The sequence below is a fragment of the Typopeltis vanoorti genome, chromosome 12 (genome assembly GCF_054136105.1).
Source record: "Typopeltis vanoorti isolate ZY-2024b chromosome 12, IOZ_Tvanoo_1.0, whole genome shotgun sequence".
Taxonomy (NCBI): domain Eukaryota; kingdom Metazoa; phylum Arthropoda; class Arachnida; order Uropygi; family Thelyphonidae; genus Typopeltis; species Typopeltis vanoorti.
This window is the reverse complement of record NC_143560.1, coordinates 42309882-42321961: the sequence shown is the minus strand read 5'-3', so window position 1 is coordinate 42321961 and position 12080 is coordinate 42309882. Positions and strand designations below refer to the sequence as shown.

General features: G+C 35.3%; 1 protein-coding gene across 1 annotated transcript in view; it reads left to right on the top strand.

The window, feature by feature from the left end:
- Arf4 (ADP-ribosylation factor 2) overlaps positions 1-12080 on the top strand; it is a 93925-nt gene that overhangs the window by 46794 nt on the left and 35051 nt on the right. Inside the window, exon 4 of the mRNA XM_090402066.1 lies at positions 9855-9926. Coding sequence (XP_090258192.1) covers positions 9855-9926 — 72 coding nt within the window. The remainder of the gene's footprint in view (positions 1-9854; positions 9927-12080) is intronic.

The window sequence follows — 12080 nt, the reverse complement described above, 5'->3', positions numbered from 1 at the left end:
TATGGAATAACGTTGGATTCAATATCCACTTAATTTGTACCATCATGTATTATGTTTCCAGTGTTTTTTCTATATGTTTTATTGCTTTTTTGCCGAGGTCATCATCACCATCAAATTCCTGCTATGTACCCTCAAGGGGTGTACAAGATATGACAGTACTACATGAAAAAATTACATCATTACTAACTTCCTATCTACAATTTTCCTCCAAATCAGTCTGTTACTTGTCAAGACTCCAATATTATCAGATCTTATATTTCTATCATCTAAGGCACTTTGTACCGTATCAATCCACCTATATCTTGGTCTTCCTCTGGGTCATTTTCCTGCCAACCTGGCAGAGAACACTTGTTTTGCTAATCTTTCCACTCCCATTCTATTTAAGTGACCATACCACCCGAGATTAGCTCTGCTAATGCATTCCTGGATGCTGACAATGTCAAGTTCTTTCCTAATATCCTCATTTTTAATATGATATTGCCATTGATGCCATCTGTTCACGCCTCTAATCTTTCTCAGGACTCTCATATCTGCGGTCTCTAGTCTTTGGTCAAGTGTTTTACTTCTGACCCAGCTCTCAGATCCACAAGTTAAAACTGGTTTGAACACTGTCCTGTATACAGCTAATTTAGTGTTCCGACTAATTTCTCTCTTATTCCATATGAATCTATTCAATTGATTTCCCACCATACCAGCTTTGCTGATTCTGTTGTCTATTTCTATATTTAATTTACCATCTTCAGTAAAAATTGTGCCTAAGTAGCTGAAATGTTTTACTTGTTCCACAGGTTCTCCATTCACAACACAGTTGACATTTTCAATGATTCTGCCTATTTTCATTGTCTTTGTCTTTTTATTGCTGACCTTCATACCATATCTATTACAACAGCTATTCAATTTAGTCAGAGAATCTTGCAGACTTGTAGCGGATTTATTTAGAAGTATAACATCATCCGCATAAAGCAAAGAGCTGACATTAACATCTCCAATTTTGATATCAGGTTTAATACCACTTTCCTTCATAATGTGATCCATATAGATAATGAATAACAGAGGGGATAATGTACATCCTTGTCTCACACCAGATTTAACATTAAACCATCTTCCTGTACTTCCTTCAATTCTAACTGCTGACTTACAACTCAAATAAAGACTAAGTATTGCTTGATATAATGCCCCATTGACACCATATAACTGAGCGTATTGAATAGCTTCTCTCTTGGCACCTTGTCATATGCCTTTTCCAAATCGACAAAACTTAAATACAGATCTTTGTTATATTCCCATGCTTTCTCGACTATTTGTCGTAAAGTGAAGATCTGATCCTGACAGCCTCTATTTGGCTTGAATCCAGCTTGTTCTTCACCAAGCTTTTCTTCCACAATTCTTCTCAACCATTTCTCAAATATACTGGCATAGATCTTGCCAGGAACACTCAGTAGGGAAATAGCTCTGTAATTCTCACTTAAGTTTTATTTCCCTTTTTATATATGGGTACTATGAGAGCTCTACTCCAATCATCGGGAATTCGTCCCTCTGTCCAGGCTTTCTGAACTATGCAGTGCAGCCACTGTAAGACTTTTATACCATTATACTTCAGCATTTCTGGTTGAATATCATCTACTCCTGCTGTCTTTCCACATTTCAAGCCTTTGATGGCTTTTTCTACTTCAAGTATGGATATGTATTCCGGACTGCATGCCTGGTCAGTGTTTTTTATCACTGTGCTGTCATCACTGCTTGTTTCATTTAGCAGTTTTTCAAAGTAATTACTCCATACTTCAAGGATATCTTTTTCTCCCGTTTTCATGTCACCTTTATCATCTCTAACTCCTTTTACAGCACTCTTTCCTCCATTCCTAAGCTTCTTCAACAACCTCCAGAATATTTTGCCACCTTCTTGATATTTATTTTCTATATTCTTGCCAAAGTCCTCCCATGACTGTTGTTTAGCTAGTTTTACACAGTGTTTAGCTTTCTTACATTTGTCTCTGTATTCTGTAAGAGTAAAAGCTGACTTATTTGCCAGTAACTTTTGATATGCATTCTTCTTTTCCTTCACTGCCTCTTTAACTTCCTGTGTCCACCAGGGAGTTCTGATTTTTTTTATCCTTGCACACAACCTCACCACATGCAGAATCAATCAATGTTTTCTTCAGAGTTTGCCAGTGAATCTCCAAGGTTTGATTCCTGTTCTCAAACTCTTTCATTTTCTTTTCCATAATCTTTCTGTATTTTAGTCTACAGTTCACATCTGAGAGCTGCTCAACTTTTATTCGCTTTAAAACTTTCTTACATGTTATTCTTTTCAATATGAAAATGCAATTTTATCCTGCTCAAGACTAAATAGTGATCACTTCCAATTTCAAATCCTCTGTACACTCTGTTGTCCTGCACCAGGGAGAAGACATCACTATCAACAATAACATAGTCAATGATACTTTTCTTATTCCTAGCCTCTTCTCTCCATGTGAATTTGTGCATATTTTTATGTTGGAACATGGTGTTAGTAATAACCAGTCCATGTCCTGAGCAGAAATCCAACAGATATTTGCCATTATTATTAGCTTTGCTCTTTTCTCCAAATTTTCCCAAAATATTTTTGTATGTCTCGCAATCATTTCCTACTCTGCTATTTAGATCCCCAACAAGGACCAACTTTTCCTTTTTCATTGTGTCAATTGCTTTTTCTAGAGCGTCAAAAAATTCCTCCACTTCTACCTTAGTAGAACCTTCTGTGGGACCATAGGCACAAATAAGTCTCATTGTCCAGTTCCCCATTCTCATATTTGCCCACATTACTTGAGACTGCCTGCCATTCAAGAAGATTAGCCTCGTATTTTGTGTTGAATACTATGGCTACTCCTTCTTTTCCTTGATTGTCATTGCCTGAATATAACATTTTGTATTTATTGCTCAGAAAGATCTCACCAGTTTTGGTCTTTTTTGTTTCAGTCACCCCTATTATGTCGATCTGGTACTTATCTAATTCCTCAGCTAGCTCCATTTCTTTGCCATTCAGGCTTCTTACGTTGATAGTACCGATCTTTAACTCTGGTGATGTTGAGTTGGGGTTTGTTTTCAGATTTGTTCCAGTAGCTGACTTTTCGCTGTTCGCTCTGGTTCCCTGGCGAAAACAACAGGGGCCTTGTTTAACCGGCGACTCCCCAGCCGGCATGAAATTTTGTCATGTTGTACTATCATTTTTTTATTTTTGTTTAACCAATAAGAATACAATTTGGTCGGCTAAATCCCAAATTGCCAGCCCATCCTCGTTCGTTCAGTATCAAAGTAGATACCCAACAGGGTGCACCACGAGAAGGTGAGGATTGGACATTAGGTCAGAAGCCCTGGTCGGTTCTCCGCATTCCTTTAAAGGCTATGTGGAGGTCTCCTCTCAGTTATACAGCTTTGACCCTTAAGCACCCCTTTTGCCGAGGTCTGGAGAGTCATTTTGCTTGTTATCATAGAATTTATGTCGATAAAAAAAAGTAAAACTGTTCAAACGACTCTTGGTAATTTCTTTTGATAAAAAAATTGCAGTAAATAATGTAGGTACAAGCATTTATTAAACATTTACTTTGCATTCATTTTTTATCTTTCTTAAAAGAGTACCATATAAAATGAACTATTAGTGCAGTAATCGATCAGGGACTAATTGTACTTTTTACCACTGATTATTGTATTTGATTAACGCGATTTTGATATACGCGGTAACATCGAGGGATTAATTAACCGCATTAATCGAGGGATACCTGTACTAGAAATATAAATTAAATCAAACTTTAATATATACTTTCCAATATTTTGGCAAAGATATACACGCAAGTACTACACAACAGCAAATGAGAAACGAAGCGAGGAAGCTATCGTTTTCCTGAAGTCCTGATGGTGCCACCTGGCGGGCTATATTAGGTGTTCTTGGCCTTTGGGCTGAAGTTCTTCTGATGTATGTTTCCCAAATTTGAGGCAGTCTCATGCATCCAAATTTGTTGAGGTTACAGGCAGATACATTCTCCAACAATCCTCCCCCCCCCTCACAACAATATGGAGTTAAGACACTATTCAACAGGGCTAAACTAATCTGTTCAAATGACAAAGCCCTAACCACTGAACTAAATCACATCCTTAACACTTTCTCAGCCAATGGTATCCCCCTCCAAAAAAAAAAAAAAAATCCAAAAAATACTAAAACCAGTTATCCAAACCCCCCCCTCCCCCTTCACAAAAAATTACTCTAAATCCATCACCAATCCTTACATCCGAGGCACCTCGGAAAAAATCAAAATCCTAAAAAACATGACTTGACCTCTTGTTATATAGAAATACCATATAGAAAATTGGCATCCCTTATCTGCTCCACTAGAGACCAACCACTTCCCTTAGACCTACCTGGTCTAGTATACCAGGTCCCTTGCAGCTGTAAATTGTCCTACTTTGGCCAAACAGGCAGGAAAGCAAATATCAGAATCTCAGAATACAAGGACTACATCTGATTTCACCAGTACAGCCACTCTGGGCTTGCAGACCATGCTCTGGATACTCGCCACAGGATAAGGTGGAAGAAAGCCACAGTAATACACCGCAGCAAGTTCAAATATGAAAGACTATTCATGGAATCAGCCTCAGTCTTTAGGAACATGCCAAACCTCAACAAATTTGGATGCATGAGACTGTCCCAAATTTGGGAAACATACATCAGAAGAACTTTGGCACAAAGTCCAAGAACATCTAATATTAGCCTGCCAGGAAGCACCATCAGGACTTTAGGAAAACAGTAGCTTCCTCGTTTCGTTTTTCATTTATTGTTGTGTAGTACTTATGTGTACGTGTCTTTATCTTAAGTTCGCATGAAGATGGGAACGTGACGTTGCCGAAATATTGGAAAGTATATATTAAAGTTTGATTTAATTTATATTTCTAGTATACGCTGTCAATTCCTTAAGTATTTAATAATCATGTTTAACTAGTGTATAAGCCTTTCTACAAGAATTGTGCTTTTACTGTTTGTGGTGATGGACTCAAAATAATACTGGTCCTATGAAACTTAGGCTCTATCTTTTCCATACTTAGTTGAAGAACATTTTACTGCAGTATTTGTACTGAATGTATCGCTACATCATTATTAGAGAACCATTCATTCTCATTTCCACTTTAAATTCTCTTTCATCAGTTCCTTGGTTTTCTAAGAGGTGTGTCAAGGATCTTAAAAAGAGGAATCTGGTATATTGCAATTAGCTTTTATAAGTCTTTTTTTCTGTTTATACTAAGCCTTGAAATAATTATAAGCAGATTATCAGCAAATCCAAAACTGATTTTGCAGTTGGTAAGAAAACACTGCATGTGGGTTCAAATCTTGCAAAAAAAAAAAAAAAAAGTTTTTGTAAAATGTTCTACATAAGTTGGTATCGCTCCTTCAGTTTATAAGGCTCACTTTTTTTTTTAACCACATAGGATGGTATATAGATTTATATTCTTAAATTTCTAATTAATACCAAAAAAAGCAGAAAACATTTCACCATGTCTAAATGCCAGTCAGGTTTTGTGGTCACTTGCCAAAAGTTGTAACTTGTTCAACCTTTTTTTTTTTTTTTTTATAATAAATTTAGTTTTCCTTTATCCAAGTGTGAGCAAACAAAGTTTGCGTCTGAAAGTATCTTCAGGACTGGGTTATGGTGGTACAACACCAGGGCAACTAGTTGCAAAGGTGGAGCAAGCTACCAACACTGCTATCTCAGTATCTCCTATAATGCAAAACACATCTCCTTGCGGATATGTCTAATGTTATGCATTAAGGGAAGGGCCACTAACCAGACTAGTTCCGACCTTTATTGAGGTCTCTTCAGTGGGAGCCAGGCCCAAGTGGAGATATCAGGCAGAAGCATTAGCAGGTCATCTCCACCTATAGGAATTGCCAATTGGTGTGCCACCCTTTTTTTTAATAATTTACTCTGGATTTAGAGAAAGATGTTGAAAGTTTATTTTTTGCTTGGTTAGAGTATAATAAATTTAGTTTAATCCTTTATCCAAGTGTGAGCAAACAAAGTTTGCGCCTGAAAGTATCTTCAGGACTGGGTTAAGGTGGTACAACTGGTGTTGTACCACCTTAACCTGTTGATGAGAAATCCTATCTCCTGGCTTAATTTTTTTTTTTTTTTTTTTTTTTTTATATATATCCATTCATCACATTGATATTTAGTATGTTTCCAGCCTGACATACAAAATTTGTGCCCTTTTTTAAACTCAATGTGTGACAGATAGCACCATCTATGGGGAGGTTAGTGTACCAGTATCAACTTTTTAACTGCGTCATTCAGTTTGAGTCACTTTGACTAACACATGGCGTGTTAAGTGCTGTAATGTTAAAAATTGAGTACTGCGCTGTGATAGTTTTTCGCCAAAGAAGGGCTTTCTCCAAGTGCTATCAAACAGCAATTGGATGGTGTTTATGGGGAAGCTTCATATTCCACCATGAAGGAATGGGCTAAACAGTTTTGCTTGTGGGGAGAGAGAGCATAGAAGATGATTCTCATGATGGTCTGCCTGTGGAAGTGTGATGACTGAGAAAAATATCTCTTGTTGAGGAGAAACTGCTCAATGATAGATGGCTTGAAGCTCAAAGAAATCTTAGGAAGGTTGGGTTTTCTTGGATATCTTTTATGGTTTCTAGGCTTGATGTTTTAATCTCAAAAGTTATGCTGCTTCGTTCATTCAGTCATTCACTTTTTTTTTACTTAGGTATGGTTCTTGGCTACTCCCCAATCTAGGATGTGTTGAAGAACCTCTAAGGACTTTTCATTTGAATGAATTAGGCTGTTTCATATAGAAGTGACAAGGCTTTTCCTCATGGTAATTAGGGTTTGTGCTACCAACATTTTTTCTCAAAAGAATGGAAAGGATCTTCAAGGGTTTACAGTTGGTGATCATATTATTAGAGCCACCTCCATAAATTACAGTAACAGTTTTATACTTCAACCAGTTATAATAAACGAAAACCTGGTTACACAGAGTTCCTTACATTTTTTTTTATTAAATAATTATGTTTACTCATTTTAAATATAGAGTTGACAATGCTATACTGTTGGCTTCATAACCTGTCATACATACACAATTTTGTGTTTAGATTCTCTGCTTGACAGCCATCAATAACTTATAAACAAACACAACTTGTTCAGTTGCATTTGTTTATAAGTTATTGAGGTTATTTAAGCATTTTAATTACTTAAGGAATTTTCTTATAATATTCTGACCGTAAGTAGTTTATTTCAAGATTTGTATATGGTTTATAAGTTGTATTGTGTTATTTTATGATTTTTTTTATTATTTTCTTGACAGTGTATTTTTACCATGGTTTACCATGGCCAAATATTTTTCTCCAATGAAAAATTCAGACATAAAAATGCTCTTAATGAGTACTGAACATTCTCAAAGGAAGATAGCATCAATTGCTAATGTTTTAAGAGCATCAGTGGGCTGAATTAAAAAAAAAAAAAAAATTACCACCCCATGGGACGAAAGAAAAATTAGAGATATTTGTGTGGAAAACAGGAAGGCACCTCAGAGGGTTCTTACAAAAATGATGCAGGATGCTGGCATTAAGATATCTTCAATGACAGCTTGTCAACACATCAAGGACTTGGGCTTGAACAGTGAAGCAGGATCAATACATCAAGGTACTGGAGACCAAGATTGGCTAAAGGAGTGGTTCCTGAATAACAATTTCATATTCATGCATGATTCTGCTCCTTGCCATAAGGCAAAAAAAAAAAAAGGTAACAAAATTCCTGAATGACCAAAAAACTCAAGGTTCTTGACCTTGAAATTCGCCTGGAAATTCACCGGATTTCAATCCCATTGAAAACCTTTGAGAAATGAAGTGAGAAATTTCCAAGGAACTTGTCACCAACAAATGCCAATTAATAGAGCGTTTGATTGATGTGTGGCACAGGAATGAATCAATAAAATTAAACTGCACCAAATGCATAGAAAGTATGCCCAAAAGAATCAAAGCAGTAATTGCAGCAAAAGGCGGCGCTATCAAATATTGACCTCATAATTATTTCTATATACATTTCTCTTTAATTATATAAGCATACGTTACTTTTTTAAATGTATCATTAGAGGACTAATTTTAATAAAAACAATTTGATGTAAAAACATTGGCAATATGGTTTTATTTCTACTTGAAACTCACAAAATACCTTTTTTGCACTGTGGCTCTAATAATTTGATCATCCACTGTAAGTCCTTAGGCTTTTAAACATGATTATCCACTTATGTGAGGGCATTGTTGTCATTATGCGAAACTTCAAAATCACAAGCTTAACACACAATACATGAACCTCTCCATGGCAGAAAATCAAACCATTCCAAAGAACTACTGAAATGCAGCCAAACAGGCCTATTATTTGTATATTTTAGAGATATGGTTTTTCTGGCTACCCCAGTATATTTAGACTAAAATAGTGTTTTTTTTTTTGTTTTTTTTTCCTCTCTATCTCTCAATCAGAAAAATGAGATTGAAACAAACTGCTAGATTGCAGTTGATGGTGCCTGACATGTACTTTACACTTCTGCTTCCCATTTACCCTGCATCTCATGAACTAACGTGATACCAATATTATTGTATAAATGAGCAGTGATGTTGAAATGTTGATTATATACTTATCATATAATCATGAATTTAGATTTTAATTTTAACACCTAACAGTTAGAAAATTTATTTCATTCTTGACTCAAATAGTTATAATGAATTCACTATAATAAATTACAAAAAAAAAAAGTTCTAACACAAAGACCATAACATCAATGCTATTTTAAAGAAAATTCACAGTACCAAACTATTCTCTAGGTGGGGAAAAAAAATACACCAGGAGAAACAAATTCATATCTGGTGGCAGTGACATGAACTCAAGGAATTGCCAATTATGTGCCATAAATTTCACTTCTGTATAAAAAGTGAAACTTTACTATGCTTCATGCAGGCCAGTTATACTGTAGCACTTTATCTGAACTATTTATGGAAATATAGAATGATATTCAGACCTATTTAAGAAACCTGAGTTTATTTATTTTTTCTTCTGAATGAACTGTAAATTACTTAAATACAAAATTGCAGGCTTTCACAAAGAAATGTAGAACTTAACATAATTTCTTCAAAGTGGTGCTCTTTCAACTGCAAGTGACTTGATGCCATGTAATTCATTACTGACATGATGGCAAGGATCACTCATTTTCTATACTTGGCTATATATAATGGCCAAAAAAGAAGTAAACTGCCTTGATAATTAGTGTTTGAAAAATAAGTGATTAAAATGGTCTGGTTGGTCGCATATTGTACTGATCTTAACCCCTTAACATACAAAGACGTCTTTTGTTTATTGCACCAAAATTGATTTTAAATTTTGGTTTCACATATAAATACAATCGAATATAGACGCTAGACAATCTTGTGCCTATTTCCTTTCAGACCAAGAAAAGTTGCCAACGCCGTGTATCGGCTATTTTGTTTGTGTTTGCACAAATTCATTTATTTTTCAAATAATGATGAATTTGATCCAGCAAATCGCCCTCGCCCAAAAAATTGGCAGAAAAACGACCGCTTTCTGATTTTTAATTGATATGTTAAGGGGTTAAACTAAAATAAAAGCTAATGTTATAAGTGCATTTTCGATGAAGACTACATTTGTGGCAAACCAGAAGTTTTTTTTCTCTATAAAAAGAAACATTACATTATTATAAAATTAATTTTAAAAGTTATTCCTCTACTTCTGGTTATTTTAATCCACTATTGAATAAATATTCTAATTTATGTTGTTATATCTTTAAAAAAAAAAAAAAAAAATCTTTTACAGGGACTGATATTTGTTGTTGATAGTAATGATAGAGAAAGAATTCCTGAGGCACAGGATGAGCTTCAAAAAATGGTCAGTACTATACATCTTACTATTCGTTTAATTTCTTAGCCTAATGTCAGTGGACATAATTTCCAGTATTATAAGCAAACTTTTGTAGTAAACTACAAACAATATTCTGTTTGTTACATACCTTGTAAATTTGTTATTTAGTAACGTTTCATTTCATGGAAAAATGAATTTGTCTATTATGAACTAACAAAAGGATAGTTTTTTCTCCTCTGTGTTAACATGTGCAGGCAAACCAACTCTACAAGCACTGTGGTCAAATTAGTACATGTACTACAGAATTTACCACCACATACATATTAGCTTCTGTGCATTCTCCTTCATTCTCATCTTTTTCTTAATTTATATGTAACACATGAGTATTACTGATTTAAATACATAACAGCAATGAAAGTTGCTTCCATTTGGTGACACATGCAGCAGTAGGAGCAAAGTCAGCATTGATAGATTTAAACACAGGCACCATCAACATATACGAGGGTGGGCTAAAAAGTTCTCGGCCTTGACCATAAATGGCAACGCTATTGGCAAGTTTTTTTTTTCTTCTAAGTTGGTACATCTGTCATAAACATCCATGTGAAATTGCAAGTCATTCTATCAAGTAGTTTGTTTTGTACAGCTGTCTGAAGCAAAAGTGTTGCCTGTATCCCTTGAAATGGATAAAATTGAGTATCGTGATTTTATAAAATTCTAGAAGAAGGTTTAATGCCAAAAGAAATTCATTTGAAGTTCATAAAAGTTTATGGGCATTCTTCTCCTTTGTTTTCGACAATTAAGAAATGGGCTGCCGAGGTTCAACGTGGCCATATCAGCCTTGAAGATGATCCACGTCCAAAAAAGTGCAACAACACAGAAAGCATCAAGTGCACCATTGTGTATTGGATGACTGGCAAGTCATAGCACGTGAAATTGCTGAGACTATAGGCATTTCAAAAGAATGTGTAGAATATATTTTGCATGAAGAATTGCATATGAAAAAGCTTTACGCAAGATGGGTGCTGCACTTGCTCGCAGCAGATCAAAAACGTTCTTGCATGAAAATCTCTAAACAGTGCTTGGAGTGTTTCAACAAGAATAAAATTGATTTTGTGCATTGATTTATTACTATGGATGAGACTTGGATTCATCATTACACGCCAGAATCCAAGCACCATTCAGAAGCTGGTTGTTCAGTGCCAAAAAGACAGTCAGTTCCATCAGCAGGAAAGGTCGTGGCATTGGTGTTTTGGGATGTTAAAGGCATTTGGTTTATTATCTTGAAAAACGTAAAACAATAACCAGGGAATATTATTCTGATCTTTTAACCAGACTAGATGAAAAAATTCGTGAGAAAAGATCTGGTTTGCAGAAGAAAAAAAATCATCCTTCATCAGGACAATGCACCTGCCCACAAAGGTGTTTTGACAATGGGAAAATTAAGGGATCTGCACTATGAATTGTTGGAACATCCACCCTATTCCCCAGATTTAGCTCCCTCTGACTTCTATCTCTTCCCAAAACTAAAACTCTTCCTTGCTGGTCATGGTTTATCTTCAAATCAAGAGGTGATTGCAGCTGTAGAGAGGTATTTTGCATGTCTTACTGAGAATCACTACAGGGGCGGGATAATGGCACTGGAGCATCGCTGGAATAAACGTATTAGTCTTAAGGTAGATTATGTCGAAAAATAAAAATTTTTAAATTATGAATTTGTTTTTTCGTTGTTAGGCCGGGAACTTTTCAGACCACTCTCGTAAAGTATTAATGTGAAAAGAAGTGAAACTGGCAAAAGAATTAGGAAAGCACCATATCAATGTTGTTCATGAGTCATTAGAAAAGGCAGCTGCCATAAAAAGGGAAAGATGGTTCTTACTGATGATTAAACAGTGTAGGAAATGTTTTGGGAAAAATTGTAGAAAATAGCAAAACTAATGCTAATAATCATAAACACTGCTGGATTTTTGTTCCTGACATGAACTGGTCATTAATATTATGTTCCAACAAAAAAGATGTGCACAAATTTCCATGGAGAAACGACTCAAAAAATAAGTCAATAAGACTCGTTGTATTTTTCGCCTTATAAGATGCACGTTTTTGTACCTAAAATTTATCTGAAAATAGGATGTGTCCTATAATTAGAATGCATCTTATAAACAGGTGCTTCTTATACACTGATGT